This window comes from Buceros rhinoceros, unplaced genomic scaffold, assembly GCF_000710305.1.
Source record: "Buceros rhinoceros silvestris isolate BGI_N320 unplaced genomic scaffold, ASM71030v1 scaffold13083, whole genome shotgun sequence".
In the NCBI taxonomy this organism is placed as follows: Eukaryota; Metazoa; Chordata; class Aves; order Bucerotiformes; family Bucerotidae; genus Buceros; species Buceros rhinoceros.
This window is the reverse complement of record NW_010401866.1, coordinates 25,660-45,445: the sequence shown is the minus strand read 5'-3', so window position 1 is coordinate 45,445 and position 19,786 is coordinate 25,660. Positions and strand designations below refer to the sequence as shown.

General features: G+C 39.8%; 1 protein-coding gene across 1 annotated transcript in view; it reads right to left on the bottom strand.

Moving 5' to 3' along the window:
• Positions 1 to 936: 936 nt before the first annotated feature.
• Positions 937 to 19,786, bottom strand: part of LY75 (lymphocyte antigen 75) — a gene marked incomplete at its 5' end in the record, with an annotated part of 42,615 nt that continues 23,765 nt past the window's right edge. Inside the window, 15 exons of the mRNA XM_010132427.1 lie at positions 937 to 1,118; positions 2,106 to 2,273; positions 2,720 to 2,842; positions 4,084 to 4,248; positions 4,772 to 4,946; positions 6,038 to 6,258; positions 6,643 to 6,837; positions 7,266 to 7,388; positions 8,328 to 8,486; positions 9,686 to 9,854; positions 11,578 to 11,810; positions 14,326 to 14,455; positions 15,128 to 15,288; positions 17,260 to 17,365; positions 18,965 to 19,101. Coding sequence (XP_010130729.1) covers positions 937 to 1,118; positions 2,106 to 2,273; positions 2,720 to 2,842; positions 4,084 to 4,248; positions 4,772 to 4,946; positions 6,038 to 6,258; positions 6,643 to 6,837; positions 7,266 to 7,388; positions 8,328 to 8,486; positions 9,686 to 9,854; positions 11,578 to 11,810; positions 14,326 to 14,455; positions 15,128 to 15,288; positions 17,260 to 17,365; positions 18,965 to 19,101 — 2,447 coding nt within the window. The remainder of the gene's footprint in view (positions 1,119 to 2,105; positions 2,274 to 2,719; positions 2,843 to 4,083; positions 4,249 to 4,771; positions 4,947 to 6,037; positions 6,259 to 6,642; positions 6,838 to 7,265; positions 7,389 to 8,327; positions 8,487 to 9,685; positions 9,855 to 11,577; positions 11,811 to 14,325; positions 14,456 to 15,127; positions 15,289 to 17,259; positions 17,366 to 18,964; positions 19,102 to 19,786) is intronic.

The following is a 19,786-nucleotide window of genomic DNA, read 5'->3' as shown; positions in this document are numbered from 1 at the left end:
CTTTCTGAAGAGGAACTGGGAAAAGAAACGGAATCATTTACTTAGAGCAGATTATGTCACAGGATAAAAGCTAACCTTCATGCCTTTGCTCTCACAGGGCGAAGGCTTTTATGAAATCCTGAGTTCTGCTTGTGTTTGGAGTTAGCCCTTAATGGGTGTTTTTGTTAGGCCACTACTCCCTTCAGGGGAGAGGAGCAGTGATCTGCCAGCTTGCCACAGTCTCAGGCTTCAAATATTCTGTGCTTATTTAATTTACTCCTAGACGGCATGGCTTTAGTGCAATATTCCTTGTAACTCTTTACTCAACACGAACAGTCTAAGGAAGAGTTTTCTCTCACCACTATAATATGATTTTTTGTGTGTTGTTGGGGAGGGGCGGGAATCACAATATCATCTTCTCCCACTATAACAAGAAATTTTAAATCCTAGTTCGATGGGAATGAATACTTTTTAGTTATCTGGTGACTCCTTTCCCCCTGCTGTATCAAAACTTGTAACTGCTTAGGACAAAAGTTGCTTCTACAGGGTAACACAATACTAGCAGCAAAACCCTTAGAGCATATCAAAATGGCACATGGATAATTGTACAAAGTTACAGAAGTCAGGTAGCAATTTTAAGTGCATTTGTTAAGGTGATGTTGCATGAAGTACAGTTGGCATTAATTATGTCATTAAAAACCTCTTTCCAGTAAAGAGAGAAACCATTGTATATTTAAAAATATCATATAACTCTGCACCTTAAATGGCTGAGGCCAAGTGTAAATAATTACGATGGACTTGAATAAAAATTGCACTTGTATAAAAGAAAAAAATTTAGCCCCCATTAATATTTTACTTATTACTTTTCCAAAAAGAAATAATAAAACATCAAGTAGTTCATTCCTCACGGCCTCACACAGTGAAGCTCATGCTAAATTGCCCAGAAGAAACAGTTTCTCAATAGCTATCTTTTGTGAACACATCAGTTTCATCATCATTCATCCCTCTTTGATAGCGCACTGAGGAGAAGGCACTCCAGTGAAGACGCTTCTTTTTATAGAGATACCACACTAATCCAACCATGAAGACCAAGATAATTAGCAGGGCAAATGCTACAGCCACGCCGGTGTGATTAGAACCTGGAAAAGAACAAACACAAATAGTTACTCTTTACGAGTTTTGGCATGAATGTTTCGTCATGGGGATGACACTTCAGTAGCCTTACACTAATCCTGCCCACATTTAGTTGAAGTTAAGGCAAACTGCTTCATCATATTAACAGTCTTCATCCCATGGGAAGTTAGATTCCCATATGAATCACCTTATTTTTGATTCTTCTTATATTAGCTTATTTTTGATTATTCTATTAATTTCTTACTCATTTAGGTTGGAAGGGATCTCTGGAGGTGAAAAAAACCCCCCTACTGGTAAATGCTGCATGAATTTCAAGGTTTGTATACTTCAGAAATCTAATGAGGTCCTGGAGTGGACTCAAAAGATCTTGTTGAGGTCTTCCTTAGCAGCACAAAGTTAAATCTATTCCTGCACTTCCACTTCAGTGAAAATGTACACAAAATGAGAAAGATTCCACTGCTGCTTGGGAGCTTCCTTGCTTAATGCTCAGGTAACTGCTGCTTTCCAATACATGGCAAAGCAGGAAGAAGGGACCTGAGGCCCAAGTCCTTTTCATTGAAGCTGCAGGGCACCATTTTCAGAAGGCTCCTCAAGACTGAAAATACAATCTGCAGCACCTGCTTAAAGGGCATCTCTTACAAGCAAAAGTCTTTCTGTTCTCACCTACGCACTCACCCCCAGGAGATATCCTGTGGTAAGAAGCGATAGCAACTACTCTATGCTTTCCTCTAAGTGGAAATTCCTGTTCTCTCCGTTTACCCCTTTAAGCAGATAGCGGGAGCCAGGAGAAGTAAATTCCTAGAGGGTTTGCTCCTGAATCCAATTCTATGGCAAAACAGCAACAGAAGGCTTTTGCTTAGGCAGAGGTACGTGGTAAGTTCTCTTGTGAAATGCTCTTTCATAATTTCAGCATAGAGTTTCGCAACCAAAAACCCAAAATCCTGAATATATTCACCACAAAATTAAAGTCTGCTAAAATCAATAGTACGTACCTAAAGGAGCTTTACAAACCACTCTGCTTTGACTACGGCTGCAGTCAACTTTGGACCACATGCCAGTTGTGGACAGGATAACGCTGCATTTTTCATTGGCTGCTGCAGTTTTATTTTCCCAGTTGGCATAATTAACAGATGAGCCGTCAAGCCAGTTCAGGGACTGATCTGCTGGAAAAAAGATTTGCTGAGTCTAGATCACAAAAACATACTGCAATGAGACACGATACCATTTACAACCTATCGATTCCCTTATGTTATGAAAAGAAACAGGGATGACTACCCCATATATTAAAAGCAGTAAATATGAACTCCTCACTTTTAACCACTCTCTTCTCCAGACTCTTAGCGTTGGATGCATTTGTAGCTTAACCGTTAGGCACCTATTACAGCGTTGGAGAGAATTAATTTCAGTGACTCCTGATTATCTCAAGCGTGCAACAGGAAGAGACTTAAGCCCCAAGGGAGTCCAAAGGGCTTCACAATGCTAAATGAGGGATTCCAACCTCAGGCAGAAGTTACTGTAGGCTATCAACACTGCATTGTTATTTGAGGATTTAGGCATTTTTATTTACCACATGAAACACTCATACTCATACATGGTTGCTCCTTACCCTTAGAGTTCTGAGCCAGGCCAAGCCATACATTCTTGGTGATGAGATCATTTTCCTTTATGTGTCTGCTCACAAATGCATTTTCTTCAGCATCCACTATAGTCAGAAGGGTTGATGAAGGATCTAAGGGGAAGAGGAAACCAGTCAGAATTGCAAGTTCAGACACTTTCTTTTTTTTATGGTTCTTGTACATTGAGTTTTCTGTCGGAACAATTACTACAGGGAAAGATTTGCTTGTACAATTAGCTTGGAGTAACCTGCAGAATAAAGAAAGACATAAACCTCCCATCCCCCAAAATAGCGTGTTACACAAGACAGCTTCAGATGACTGGTTATTCAAACAGGTCATATGGACTTACATACATGGAAGATATCAAAACATACGCCACATTGAGTCATTAGTCTTGTCCAAGTAATAAGCTCTTTTCAAAAATACAGTTCAACAAATGCTCAGCATTTTGCTGAGTCAAGTTAATTTCTAAATTGATCCCTCATTGTGCCTCAAGTTTTTATGTAGAGTGTTACAGCAATTAAGGAATAAAAGGGAGGAAAGGGTATACTGGAGACAGGCTCAGAGTGCACCCGTTCTTTACACCTAAATGCAAATATAAGCCAGAAGATTGATTTAGGAAAAGATCACCTTCTCTTTCAACTAGCAGGCCAGGTAGGACTCAATAGAAAACTGCATCCAGGACTGGGACTAGAAGCTTTTCTTTTTCATCCTACATAGCAAGTTCAACTTCATATCATAACATAATTCAGTAAAAGGAAGTTATGGCAGTCATTAGCTTCTAAGCTAAGAAGGTGATTAAAAACTCTGTACATGAGAGAGTTTAATATCATCCATCACAATACAATTCCCCACACAGCTTAGCAAAGAGAGAAAAATCCTTTAATTTGACATAAAATGAAGGGTTTTAGTGATACTACGTGCTTCAATAATATCTACAAAGCACATGCTTTGAACCACTCGACAGGTTAGCAAGCTCCCTATTAGCAAGCAGCTAATGCAGGGATATAATGTGAAAACACTGCTAACAGCACTGAATTTATAATAAATAAAAGTTAATTGTATGCAAATAAAATTGTTTCCTCCAAACAATAGGCTTTAAATTTCTGAATCCTCTGTCAATGGCTACCTGCATTTTACTTGCAGATAACTGCGTGCCAAAGTATCTCTCAGCACATTGCAGTGTTTTTTCAAGCACCTTTATCAGACATTCAAAGATAAAGTTTGCTACTAATTCTCCTAAACTAAGGAAGCCTAAAACCTGCAGTGTAACTAGGGTAGGTTGTTAGGTTTTATTTCTTTTCAAGCAGTAGACTAATTATAAGTGGTAATGTGATAAAAAATCTAAACTTACTTATTTTCTGGCAGACTTTCTTAGCATCTTCCGCATTATATACTGAGAAATTGTAGAACGCCATGTCAAACGCGTAACAATGATCCTTATACTGCAGCCACTGCAGGGTACCACTCAGCTGTGAGCATTCGGGGGTTCTGCTCACTTGCTTTGGTAATTGTCTCTCTGCAAAGACAAAAAGAACTTGACATCATTTCTGCTGCAGGAATTTGTGCACAGGCTCTTTGTAGCAGAAGGACAGTAACTACTAACAAGGACTACTTCTCCTACCAGTAACCGTGATTCAATTAGCTTATGCTCCTTCTTCATGTGTTGAAGACAATTTTATCTGAAAACAAGCATAACACAAGTCCCAAAGGCTTGGGAACTATTTTTTCTGGCCTTTTAGGGGGTTTTGAAGTTTGTTGTATGTGTTTGTTAAGGGTTTTCATTCAGAAAAGACACATAAAGTTTAACATTCCTATCACAGACGATCAAAAAGTAACCCGGATTTTTTTAGATTTTCACCACCGTGATGGAGAAAATTAATCTCCCTCAAGTAATAAAACCCATTTTATCATTACTGATGAGCAACTCTTCTTAAAGAGGGAAGCATGTAGTATTTCAGCTTTCATGCCTAGTTCTACTCACAACATGTAAAGGCAGAATACATAAGACAACTACACAAAACATTGAAAATAACACTTACTGTTTGGAGGGCTATAGCAAATGGCACCTTCAGCAACATTTGTACATTTTGTACGGTTCCAAGATCCTTTAGTATCCAACAGAACACAGTTCTCAGTAGTGTTTGAGTTTTCTAATTCCCAAGGATAGTAGTCAAAGTCGCTTCCATCTGACCATTCGAAGTTAGCCTTACTTCCCTAATTCAAGAAAAAACCCACAACTTTTAATCCACAGCATGTGGTTGTGGTTTAAATCTTGTCAGTCATCAGGAAGTCATGTACCAATATTCATTCCTTGGAGAGTGATAAACTAAAGTGCAAGTGGCTTCATTTTCTAAATCCATACTAAATAAATGTGCAACATAGCTCACATTTTCCAATCAATTCTTATCACTGAAATTTTGGTTATTTGTGGGAACTGACAAAGTTTTTAAGTTTAAATGTGCCATATGCCTTTACTTAAATTCGTCCTGCTGTTTCATTTACGCAGTCTGCCTCCCTTGCTAAGAACATTGTTAGATACGTTGCAAACTGCTGAGCTGGCCTCAGAGAGTGAAGCCGGGAAGCTCGGGAACAGTCTGCAGTGCAAGCTCCTACTTCAGAGATGCTGCTGGAAAAAAAAACCCATGACAACGAAGAGTCAGTTGTAAGAAGTGGAGGAACCCATTCCAACGAAAGGAGAGGCAGAGGCAGTAAAGGCATACTTAGCAATCACACCCCTCTGCAGAGGGGTATTCCTCCCAGTTAGCTACTGTGACCAGGCCTGGGGAGAAGGGTCTTATCACAGGCTTTTGGCTCTAAGGTGCAGCAGACAGAGGAGAAGGAGGAAGATACGCAGCTCCCTCTTGCTATGCCTCCTGGGAGAACGGACACATAACTTGCTGGAAGGCCAGTTCCTGAACTGCCTTGGAGAGCCAGTTCTGACCTGGACTAAACAGGCTCCATACAGCTTTGTCTGACTGTATTTGCTAACAGAATCTGATCCTACAGAGGGCCGTAAAATACGGAGCCTCTAAATTTAGCGTTGCAAACTGCACTTCCTTGTGTGGCAAGGAATGATGTGGTACTATTATTAAAAATGTCAGAGATTTGGAAAAATATCTTAGTGTGGCTACATACGCTATAAATTTAATATACTTCAACATCTGTTACACAGGGTTGAAAAAATAGGTAATTCACTATGTGGAATTCTGAGAAATGCAAAATAAAGCACTGGAAAATATTTCATATCCTATGCAGAAAATTATTTGCAAGTTCTGTTACTGACATCACCAGCAGTATATACTTACATCATGAACTGACAACCCAAGCCACAGAGGATAGCCATCCTGCTTGACAATATCTTCCAGGAATAACTGTTGTGATTCACTGTGTACACTTGCTAAATCGCTCCTGTTTTGTTTGCATTCTCTCAGTGCCTCATACCACGTTAACTTTTTCTGAAGGATCCTGTATGTTCTGTTTCCATGTGGAATAGACTCAGGCAATGGAGGCTTGTGCTGCTGGGGTCCTGTTTCAAAGCATAAGGCGACAAGTTCTGGGCACTTTGTTCGTGTTACTAGGGACATACAAAGCATTAAAACCCATCTATATCAATGTAACTCAAGCACTGAAGTGCTTGGTTCAAGCCGCTTCCATGAAGTTATCTTTTGCTGCTTTGAACGCTGTGAGCAGTTGATGGACGAGTACAGCAAACACTCCTCCTGATCAGAATATTACTGGAGTCATACACCAACCAACCGTATAACCCCAGAATCCCACAACAGCTGTGCCATGCATTTCACTGGGGAGCGAACCCAAAGCGTTAGAAAGCAGGTACTGCAGAATTAGGACTTAAAATTATGACCCTCAAGCAACACTCCAATACTACACATAAGTCTTCTCTACTACTTACCCCTTTCGATTTTACAGGCAAGAATACTGTACACATTATAGTGATTAGCATGCCAACTTCGAGAATAATTATAAATATCCCAAAAGCCATCAAGATTTACACCAGCAAAAAAACTGTTCTCCTTTATGTTAGGTCTTCCCAGCCTCCAGTTATTGTACGTCAGATGCGTTTCATCATACCACTTGAGAACTTTATCTGTGGAAAACATTGCATGTTTATTAAAACATTGGCATTATGCATACAATATCATTTAACTATGAATATATTAGTGACATTAACAGATACTCATTTTGGAATAAAAATGCAGTGATACTCTAAGTTACTGTAAATCAGTTCTGTACACAATGCTAAATACGCTACTATTACTCATCCAGGCCCTTTTAAGTTCTGCTTTCCAGGGAAATCAAATCTAGACTAAACAAAACATACTGGATCTAATTATCCCTCAAAGAGAAAGCAAGTCTGGTTATTTTCTTCTAGAAGACAAATACAAATATAAAGCATTATTACAGGTTTGCATTCAGTTTTACTTTAGTTGTACACTGAAACATGCAAGGAACCACGCACTTAATTTTGAAAACTTTGTCTCCAATCCAGTAATTAAGAAAAACCTTAAATCTTACCACTGTCATCGTAAATCACACCCAACCAGACCCACATAGCCAGACCACTGAATGAACGAAGCTGCTCAGTAACAAAGTTATTCTCTTCTTCATCTCGAACGCTCAGAACAAATGCTTCTGGGTCTGCGGAAATTTTTTTTGAAGTTACTTTCAGTTACAAAACAATATTCTTTTTATTATTGTTAATAAGTATTAGAGTTAGGTCATGAACGTGTAAAAGCTACATCTTTATAACATAACTAATGACCGGTGCAAAAACAAGGTTCAAAGGTATTCTCAACAGTGTTTCCTCTGGTTTTGCGGTTAAGTGAAAGACATCAGCTCCAGAGGTACTTGTGGGTCCTACTGTCACTTCAAGTGCTATGTAGTAAAAATTCTCTGCAGAGAACATAGAAGTATCAGCAATCTTGAACTGCCTAGCAGAGAAACAGTATTGAGAACAAGACTGAATTGAAATCAATTCATGAAAAATGAAAACAGTTTCTGGAAAGATGCATGTGTGAAGTGCCATGAGCAATGGTTTAATATAAGAAGGAAGCTGTTCCTAAGCTTACAGTTTCAGGAAGGACAGGCAAAGCCCACGTGCTTTTCTGAATTGGACTATTCGCAGTCTGCCTACTTTGTTCACCTAAGCGCTCCATACAGCAAGGGTTGGGCCAGGGGAAAACCCATGTAGTACATGTGACTATAAAGCCAGAATGTTGCCAAGGAGATAACAATTACCCAACCTGTTTTAAATTTGCATATTAAAAAAAAAAAAACCCAAACAACAAACAAACGAATAATTAAATTTCCGATTTTTCAGGGATCTCAGAACTCAATAGTTCCTAGCCATCTCTCTCTCTCTCAAACTCTCCTATCCATGCTGTGGCACTTTATTTATTAGAGTGGTCCAAGGGCCAACAGTGTTGGGCAGTACAACACTAATGCACATTTCCAAATGCTACAGTCTTTGTCAACACTCGCTCTGCTGTCATTGTAAGACAGTGACTCATATCTAAAACTCATCTCCCTCAAGCTGATATAAGTCCATAAATACCTGCAATATGACAAAGTACTTACTCATTTTCTTGCACAGATGATGAGCTTCTTGAGACTTCTGTTCTCGCCATCTATTTTTTATCATGAAAGTGTAACAATTGTTTCTAAATGATATCCAGGGAGCATTTTTAATCTTATGTGGGCACTTTACTTGTGTAACTTGTTCTTTTTCAATCTTCTCTAAGAAAGGAAAGAAGACATTCAGGACGTGACTTATTCATAACACCCCTTAGCCTGACGCACCACAAACCACTTTCAGGTGTCATTTAAAAACATGCAAGACAATCAAGTGCCATCCTCTAAATGTGTGTACATGGTTGGTTTCAGTTTCCTCATGATGGTGATTTTTTAAGTAAAAAACCCTGCAGTAAGCAACTTTTCACAATTTTTGTTATATAGGTTTACGAATAATATCTCTACATAGAAGTGCTAAGTGTGGGCCAATAACTAAAAGCTCTTACTGCCTCTTGTACGAAGACAGATCACCAGAAGAAATAAGCTACTTCGTGGCTGGCAACACATCTTAGCTCTGTGGCTTTATCTAATACTTGCGGAGTGAGAAGGACTCTTCCTGCAGTTGCTTAGATCACAAGCACGAAATAGTTGAGGTTGTCTCAATGCCAAGTATAAACTTTACTGTGATTCAGTATGTACAGCAGTGGTTTAACTGTGACCCCTCATGGAAAAAACCCAAAAGACAAAACATAACAAATTACAGTGGTGTCATAGGGAAGAAATCTGTGATGATCTCTCAGAAAGATCTTTTTCATTTTTCGGAAAAGGGCCATAGTACCTACGCATCACCCTGCAAAGATGTCCTGCTACACACCTATCTATCTGTCTTGCTATAATTGGTATATATTTAGAAGCGGGTTGTGAATTGCAGATCACTTTAACTTACACCTTTCAAATCAGCATCTACCCGTTATTCTTCTTCTCCGTGTAGTCATGTACCTCCTCCCTGTATAGACTTCCATGTCGGAAGAGATGTCAGGAGGCCCCACTACTAAGACACTACTAAGATGTACAGAAGTACAGGAGGCAGCTGACTCTTCTTCCACATGCAAGTGGGAGAGATTGCTATGCCACAGTCTTACAGAAACAGCGCAAAGGTAGAATCCGTTGGCAATGTGAAGGGTATGGTCTGGCCCAATGCACCCATGCTGAATTCATCTGCAAGTAACACGTGGATTAAGACCAACACGTGCATGACCCCTATTTGAAGTTTGTTTCTTTTTTCCCTGGTGTGCAAATCAGCCTCTCTGAGGAAATGTAAGTTTAAAAAGTTGTAATTTTGAAGGTATGATCTAGAATTATCAAATATGCTTCATAATAAAAGAAAATTAAGTTTTTTGTAAGTATTATGCCAGGATACATACTTTCTGATACGTAGCAAATAGCACCTCGATTTTCAGAGGAACAGTCGGAAGTTTTCCAGAAGCCATCGGTATCCAAAAACACACATTCTTCACTTGTTTCTTCATCATCTTCAGACCAGCGACTAAAGCTAACATGTTTCCCATCCAGCCAGCCATAATGTTTTCCACCCTAGCATCATATAATTAAAAGGTATGAGCTTACACAGTAAAAATTATTAGGTACAGAAAAAGACATGATAATACATTTAAATTGGCTAGATATTTAGTGTCTCTCTCTCTGGTGAAAACTGTATCTGTCCCACTGCCCTCACAATCTGATCAGCTGCTCACAATATAACAAGCTTCATTATTTTAAGTTTTGCAGCTGCAAAAATATGAATTAGCTGAAGTGGATGGCAAATTATCAAATGGTGATGTTTAATTACTATGCTTATGGATGAACTGCATCATTTGCACCGGCACATCAATAGTGGATAGAATTATCTGGTCTTGGAAAACTGGTAATATCAGAAAAAAAGGCCCAGTCTCAGTTAGTCCACACTGAGTTGAAAGTAATCTATTAAATAATTGATTTAATAAATCAGATGTGCTCCTGCCCTGGAGGATGCAGAAGGAATAAGGAAAAAACCCACATATGACAAGCATGCCATCCTTTAACAATTTTACATTTAAAAGTTTTCTTCAGGAAATCCCCCTGCTGCTTTGTAATTTAATTTATCTTGTATCTTTCTTTTGTGTCCATGATTCCAGCACTGGATTAGCAAGTTCTGCTGACCAGTTTCATTATAACTTCCTTTCATGTGACGTTTTAATTGTGCCCAAGTAACAAAGTGTTGCAACAGTGAAAAGCCAGTGCACATCTGATTTGTATGCAGCACAATGAATCACTTGATCTTCGCTTCCAGATAAAGTTTCAAAAGAGGAGAGAAAATGGGTTGTTCTGGTTTCTCCATCTTCACTAAGATTAAATGCCTGTTTCCTTTTAAAAATATTCTCCATGAAGTATATACTCAAATTTCTGCTTTTTCTCCCTGCTTTGCCCAGAATACTCAGTAGCCCATTACTGACACAGGAAGATCATAACAACACGGGTGCTGAATGAGCACCATTAAACCTTTGTAGGTAAGGCACATCTGAAATAAATTTTAACTTTTTTCTTGCAATTATCTCAAGGCTCATGTGTTTGACAAAAAAGACACACCCTGAAAGCAAGCCCAGACCATTTCATTAAGTGAGAAAGTCTCAAACCACAGTGAAGATCTTCTGGCCAATAAAGGCAAAGCAGTAACTTCTGCACTGACTTCTCCAAAGACAAAACAAACAGGAGAAAAAAGAAAAACTCACTAGCCTGTCTCAGTGATGCCTCCCTTTAACTCAAAGCACAGGCATAAATTACATGAAGTAACAACAGAGACTGTGTTAAGCTTTAGAAATGTATCTCTAGAAGTGTTATCTTTTTAAGTGATTCATTTTTAAATTCTATTTGCCATTTCTAGTTTCTCCCTTCTAGAACAGATTTTGGGTTGTCTTTCTAGAATGGTACCGTAAACGGTGGTGATGATATTGAAAGACCAATAACTCTCTCATAAACAAAAGAGACAAAGATGATTCAGCCATCTATGGTGCTGCCACCCTACAATATATATCCCTTTATCCTATAATCTTTTAAAGTAATTGTTTCTTCATCATCAATCCATGCACTGGAGTTCAACAACTATGTAGCTTGGAAAACCGAAGATTTAGAACATTAATCTTGCGACCCTCCATAAATCCATAAATGAAAACAGTTACCCCAGAAATTAATTTAATGGCATGCCAGGTTCTACTTCACACAAAAAAACCCTACCTAAAAACTAGCTTAAGACTCTGCCCGGGGGGAAAACAAAACTTACATCTCTGCTGAAGAGTCCAATCCACAGCGGGTAATTATGAAGGGCAGCTTGAACAGCAAGAAAAGCCTGCTGGAACTGATCTGTGATGCTAACCAGCTGCATCTTGTTACTTATGCATGCAGCCATTGCATCATTCCAGGACAGATTCTTCAGAATTACCATGTACTGAACGTTTTGATAGCTCAGTGTTTCATTAAGGATTTGCTCTGTCTGGTTATCAGCAGCTCCTATACATAAGATAGAAATCCAGTTAGTAGGTGGTTAAACATTGAAATACATTTTAAACTCTCAATTTCTGTGTTACAAACAGAAAAACCTGTTCGAATTCCCCCTGGAAAAAGCAAACAAATAAACAACAAGCTTAGAAGATTATGCTAATAATTACAGTTAGAAGAAAGTACCTTTGACACTTGAGATAGATAGAAAATACATAAAAGAAAAGGATTCTTTTCAGCCAATTCTATTTTAATATATTTTTCTCTCAGCTCAGGTTCATAACAGTTTAGATTTGTTATTTTTAACTAACTGCTAAATAATGTTAATAATTTATTTATTGAATTAAAACCATATTCTATAACTTTAATTAAAATCATGAATGGGAGAGCATGACTCTCTCTGCTGCAATATAGCAACAGCTAAACTTGACTCCTTTTTCTCTGTGGAGCCTGTGGATTTATGCTTATGCGAACCTGAAAGGCTACAAAACTTCTCTGTACAGATCTTAGCACAGCACAGTCCCAGAATTCCTCATGGCCATCCATGGGTATAGCGGGAATTGATTTTGCCTCCACATGTGCTTAACTAATTGCAGAAAATCCACCTTGCGTAAGGAGGGTACCATTCACTGTGTGCTCTGTGCACTGCGGGTTGTGACAGCTACCAGCACCAGTCATGAAGGCACACACCTCAGAGATGCATAGCAATTGCAGTTAATAAAAGATGCAAACAATCCCACGGATGGTAAACTGAAACATGCAAACCTCGTAACTCCCCAAATTTTATACACAATCTAAAAGAAATCAGCTGTCCAAGAGGGAGAAAACCACAGACATCGAAAATATCAAGCAGAGAAAGGCTCACCGAGACAGGGGAATGAATAAATAAATAAGCAAATTTCTCCATAAATAACAGAATATAAATGGCTGATTGATAGGCAGACAGGACCATTTTTCAAAACACAAGAGGACAGAAACAAAACATTAATTTGAAATTTAGAGCTTCCAGTAGATCAGGAAAGTGACAAGGCTGAAAGAGATTGTTTCAAATGGTTTGTGTCTGCTGCCAGATGCTTTCACTTAAACAGCTACAAAAACCAAGGAACCAAGGGTGCTGTCTCTCATGAAGGGGTACCAAACTGGACACAAGCTAGCAGGGGAAGCATCCATTTCTGAGAGAAGTAATTGCCAATGATTAATGTCTCAAGAAGGTCTGCTTATTACAATCATGCCAAGACTTCTGAGGAACATGAATTGTCTTTTTCCCTAGGATAAAACCCCGGGCAACCCATACTCTCTCACAGCAACCTGCCGTCCCTGCAACTTGCTGAGGTCCTTTCCGACCTGCATTATCCTTAGATCCCCAATACAATGACGATATAAGACCAAACCGTACCAGGACACAGTCTCTAGCAGTCCAAACACATTTCTTATTACACCTTCTCCACTTGTGTCAAGGAAGAAGTGCTTAGTATTTTAGTCAGCCCAGACTAATAATATATTGATCTATACAGATATATTGCCAACCTCCTACTAATAAAAATCCCCCTGTTCACTTTATGACTACATCTCTTCCATGCAGACTTCTAATCTGGACACTCAGAATTTCTGAAGTATATGGCACTGAAATAAAGGGGGGTTTTTTTGTGTTAAATGAGGGCAAGCGGGCAGGGAAATCTCTGCCTATTTAACAATGAAAGGAGACATATTCCTGGGTATTTTGCACACCTTTTTTTTTTTAATAACATAGCACGTTAGTTACTTAAAAGGATTATTTACACAGAGGAACACACTCAGAAGTGGGTATGATGAGCATTGGTGCATAGCAGTAATTAGATGCGTGTAATAGCTATATGCTTTTGATCTGATTCCAGTAATTGGTATTGACCAACACACGTGGTTACAAAGGAATATTATTTTTAATTCAGATTAAGAAAACCTATTCATGCCAGAATCTGTACAAACAGATCTATACAAAGCTAGGGAAAGCTGCATCACTCTGAATTATCACTCTCCATGTACGCCCTCAAGGTTTGCTTTGGTGAGACCAATTTCAATGTTAGGAGCATATGATACCTCACATTCTGATAGTTCTAAAAATCACAGGATATGTTTAAGGAGGATGGAAATACTGCACAATAGCTTCCCAGGGCTTGTCACTTTTACCATTCTGAAGAGGAAAAGGGGGGGGTCACTTGTTCCACCCCTCGACATACATGACCTCTATACCCACAGTACATTAAAGCCCTGTCTGCTGAAGTATGGTTCCATCAAAATTACACAGAGTCTCTCAGGAAAACAGATTCCCTCTGAACTGGGCTATGAAAAACAAAAGGGAATATTCCGAATGGTTGACAAAACAGGTCCCAAATCATCCTCTACACTCTGCTTTACTAAAATTTACCTGTTCAGTCTCCACAAGAAACTTGCTCTTCAAGTGCAATAACTTACTTACACGCATTAGAAAGTCTCCTGGCACATGCATCTTAACTGCAAACTCTGGCTGTAATTTATTTTGACTCTTCAGACTTACCTATAGGCCGCTGGCATATACCCAAGAAATGCTTGTCAGCACAAGCCGTGAAATTCCACGTTCCAGCATACTGTGACCTGGGATCATTGAGGATTACACCACACTGATTGTTAAATTCTTCGTCGAAAAGCTGAAAACCAGAAATATGCTTATCATATTCAAATAAGGCATAAACATACTTGTGTAGAGAAGGTGAAGTATATGACCCTAGGAGAACTCGAGCTGTCTGAACTTGTTTAAGAAGTTTCAAAGGAGTGGTGCAACACAGCTTACCTATTTTACAAACACTACGAGGTGTCTGGACTCAAAATTAATTCTTAAGTTAAATACAGGGGAGAACATCGCATGAAAATATTTAATGCTTAAAATAAATCCTGTTTGTAGGTGTGATTTGATTATAGTTATTATGCTTCACCTTGGGTAGAGCAACAAGCAAAAATGCCAATGTGTAAGGTGTGTTTACATTTTAAGTGTAACTGAATGAAGAATTATTGATAGCATCTTTTTGATGGTTTTCTTCATGTAGTATTTAAACTGCAAAAAAAGTTCCAGAAGAGTCATTAAATAGTTGTTTCAGCTTTTCTTCTTCACCCTTCAGTGTTTTGTATCTCAGTTTAGAAGCTGTCATCCAAATAAAGGTAAACCGAACTCCATTATTGTCAGTCACCTTGTTTGCCAATTAAAAGCACAAACTGGGGGATTTGGTCTGTTCCATAATTTTTGTCTTTTTTAGAAATTTTTTAAAAATATGGTCAATATTCCAAAGCGCATTACCCAATAGTCTAGAAAAGTCAGAACTTACGTCCAGTGGAATTTTCCTTAATCTTCCTGTCAGGAGTGGATGAAAGTTACTGTACAACAGTTTACTTTCATCTATCCATTTGTTTTCCTTTGTGCTGAACAGAAACTGCAATCCAATCCAAATATCTTTTGGCATACCAGGAAGCAAGGACGTTATATAATCTGCGGGCAGAACAGTAAATGTACATATTGTGGTTCCGACAACAGCAAACATCTGAAAAAGACTGTACCCATAAATAATGCAGCCCCTGTTTGAATTAACTTTATTTTCCCAGCCCTTTATGGATTACCAATGCTTATCACCTCTTCCTTCCATAAGATGTCCCCTTTCATATTGATTTTATCTGAAAGGAGCAGGCTTGGTATTTGTCCTCCAAATTCTCAGCTGAGGAGCAGGTAGTGGGTTTAACCTGTTTCTCTGCCCACTACTTTGTACTCTTGCATTTATGTCCACATTTAGAAGCTGCTTTTCCACAGGTCTGCAAGATCTTCTACTGTCTCCCTGAAGAGATAACAGAATAGCTCCCTCCTGCCTTCTCTGAACTGATGGAGGAAGTCTTAGCTTACATCTTCCTCTCCTACTGACGTATACCATAAATGAGAACCACTTCTGGGATTCTGGCAGAGTTTTCCCACTTCACCATCAGAAAAAGCAGGACAGGGCAAAGAAGTCAGGTTTAGTCAGAAAAAATTCAGCCAGGAAAACCTTACATCAGACCCCTCTTAGTGAGCATTCTGGCACAAAACAAACGGCTTCGGTGATCCTCCAGGCACCAAAGGCATTCACAAAGTTTGTCTAGATTAAGAAGACAAATTGAAGCTATGTAATTATAGCTACTGCTGACGCTTCCTAATTATTGGCTACATGCCAGACTAGACGCAGCCTATTTTGTGAGCTAGACAAAGCCATTGAAGATTTACATGCCAGAGCTAGCCAGCCACCAAATGCCACTGGGAAGAATAGCCTACAGAAAGAGGCATGCTTCCTTAAGAGAGCTGTGCCTTCTTTCCATACAGGTGGCCTCCACTACGGGGTGTCGGAGAGAAAAACAAACAAGAAAAAATAGGAAACACTTCCATATGCACCAAACCAGACAAAAGATCCTCTTAGTTACATTTCAGAATGGTTATGCTCTTGCAATCTTAAAGGCACCCAAAAACCACACAAGTCTCAGGTATATTCCTGTATGGCTATAACCCTATTCATCCCCAATAACAGCAATTATAAAAAAAATTACATTCAAGTCCTGCCTGTGTGTACACTAGTGGCCTCCCTAGTCCACTCTCCATATACCATTTGGCACGAGATTATTTGCTTGCAGAGAAAACATGCCCTGTGCACATTGCAGAATTCAAGTGATCTACTTCAGCTATACCTGCAGAGAACTGTTAGTTATCCACAAGAACAGAGATGCAAATACAGCAGCTGCCTCATTCCGCAGTTTACTGCTGACCACTACTTGCAGCCAATGCAAACGCATTTGTTCCTCACTGCGTTTACCCCAGTGACTCTAGTTTATATGACAGCTGAGAGGCAGGTCCCAAAGGCGGAACAAGCAAAGGCGTTTTGCTGACTCCCTGCCTGCCATCCTGCTGTCAGTGTCCTGGAGAGTTTGCAGGTGGTCGGTTTAGACACATTGACTTAAGCTGCTCAGCACACTTAGGCCTAGAGGGTCGGTCCTACATGCTCCAGCGGGCATTGTGTTGCCATCTCATTCTCAGACAGACAGCTGAGCTTGTCTTGGAAGCAGGCCCTAAGGTGGGTTTCACAGCGCAAAGTCTACAGTCTCGGTTATGGTTTAACTCACAAAGCAAAATGCAGGAATTTTTCATTCAGTAGTGACCCTTCCATCCTCAACCCTTAATGTAAGCTTTTATAAATTTTCCTTTTTATAACAGGTTAAGATTAATCAGAGAATTGGCTCAAATGTTTGTTGACTGCATTTCCATGTTATGTTTCTAGTGATGTAAACAACAATCTGCACCACATTTTTAACTGGTCTTGGATATTTAGAATGCTGCCAGTATGCCTGTAGGTAACTAAGTGAGTTTATGCTAAAGTTCTTAAGAAGAACTATACTGAATGTGGAAGAAAAGATGCATACTAAAAGTGCCCCCAGTTCACCATCGTACCTTGCTCAGCTTGATTGGAGATAGATGGAAGGGAGCCTCCAAAAGTTACACACTTTTCATTAGCTGCATTAAATGTTAAATGGTCAGGTTTCATCTTTAGAAAACACTGCAAAATAAACATAATGAAACTGATTTTCATCATACCATTGCTTCCTATGAAATAATTCATAAGGCGAGGTTCTTAAACCAATCCTGAAAAATTCCTTCATTCCTGCAATAACATATAAAGATCTTTTCTCAGAAAGCAAGGGAACTGATACTAGGTGCATGCATTTCTTACTAGATTCCACAGAATAGCTAAATATGAAATGATCCCACAGACTAACACCTCGTTCACTGAGGATTAGAATTCAGAAATTTTTAATTGGTTGCATCAGGATCATGTACTGTTTTAAAACGAGAATTCACACATTAACTCTAGAGTCAGGGAGGGTTGGGCCAGGACCTGCACTGGAACTCAAAAGCTATATTCTGCAATGATGTGAATTTGCAAGCTTGGGCACAACGCAGATGTGATGCACACTCCTTATGTACAGAATCATCACGGCTTGGCTTCGCGAATGAAGATTTGGGAAGGGCTTTACCCACGCTTACTGCAAGTGCGCTGATGGCTGAAAAGGCCAATGCGGGATAGGCAAGACCAGTCGCAAAAAGCACAGCAGAAGGTCTTGCAGCTTTTCACCTGCCGTTTCGTCCCTTGGCTGTTGCTACAGGGCTTTGCAAACGTGAGTGCACCCTTCGGCCCTGCGCGGTGGATTTTTTAGGTGAGGCGCAGCGTGCGCGGAACTGGCTCCACCCTCTACACCTGAGGTTCATCTGCCAGGGCCTAGCGAGCTTGGACGGTGACAGCAAAGTCCTCAGGTCATAGGTTTGGTTAGAGTATCCTTCTCTTAGATGATGGATGCCTTACAAGGCTAAATGAGCTCCATCTGCCCGGGTTTGGAGTCAGAGTTGTCCTTCTCCTAGGATGGCTGCCCGAAGGCTACTGAGCCCATCCTGCCCGTGGACGCACTTTGTCTGACCCTTCAGTTGAGACCTGTCTGGCCTGGGAGACCCCACCGGAGGCACATGCCACCACCAGCACAGCTCTCAACCTCACCAGGGCACGCAAGCTCCTTCCCCACGGCAAGGGGGTGCCCGTGAAAGAGATGTACAGAATAGTGGTGCGCCAAATAACAGGGATCAATCAGTCTCCCTACAACTTCAGATGACTGCTATAAAACATAGTACTGAAATATACTATACTATGGCTTCTGACCTGTTGGTTCATTCTTCAAAGCTGCTCCTAACTCTTGAGTAAAGTCTTCAAAGCAACTTAGGAAGCAGCGTCTGCCAGCTTGCTCCTGCCTATAATTACTCAGCAAGAGTATTAAAGACACTTCTACAACAGAAACCTTATTCTCTGCCTTTCTAACTGTTCTCTTCCTTCAAACCAGAGCCCAAGAATAGACAATACAAGCCAACATTCTTTAACCTAAACACGTGGTGATGGAAAAAGAAAAAACCTGGAAATTACTCCTTTGAAATTAAGAAACCGTCAGTCCTGATTAAGGGGCAGAGAAGTGGGGCAGATGATTGTAATCACTACACATAGTTTTCAAAAACCACCTCCCTGTCCATTGTTGAACACCTCTTTCAGCAGGGCGCTCCAGCTTACTGGAATATCAAAAACAGGTCAGGATGATCAACTGTATTATCTCTGTACCTTATTCCGGAACTGACTCCAACCTTTAGGGCAACCTCCTCTGACTGGACGGTAACTGGGGTCATGTTTCTCTAGTAAGGAGGCATTTTTTTTTTCACAGATGAAGGGCAGTTTCACATTACAGTTAACTGGGTAGTCTGCAGAAACAGAAGTTTTAAAAAAGTTATAGCGATGCCTGTCACATTCCAATTACCACCCATACTTTATGACATGACAAAGACCAGTCTCAAGTAAAGTCCTTCTTAGCGCAACCACGGTGAAATACTATGCAATCTAAAGCACTGGAAATAACAGCAGAGCAAGAGACAAACACAAATTACTTATATCAGACAGTAATATAATATTTCTAAAGATACAGAATCTGGTCCCTTGCTTCCAGTAGTATCACTTCAGAAAGGCAGAGACCACTTCAAAACAGAAAAATGAAACAGGAAGATTTTGAATATGAACTATCTCATATTCTGGCATAGAGGGTGTGTGACCTAAAACGTCATTAAAGCCAACAGGAATCCTTTAACATCCGTATGGAGAGCGTTTAGCCTGTACAGCTTTACACGACTCCTACAGTAACTAGACTGGCTTCCCAGGCAAGCACAATTTTTGGCTAATAGGGATGAAAACAGGTCAGCAGCATGGAACAGAATAATGGGGAAATGTGCTTTAAAGCAGAAATGGTAGTAGACAGGAAGAATTATTTGTCCTCCAGGAGTTACACATTTTATCCAATATAAAACAGTGTTGAGAAAAGAAAATAAGAAGCTTAAAGCACCACCACATGGCACTTCCATTACTTCATGAATCTCTTCCAGTACGACTCCACTG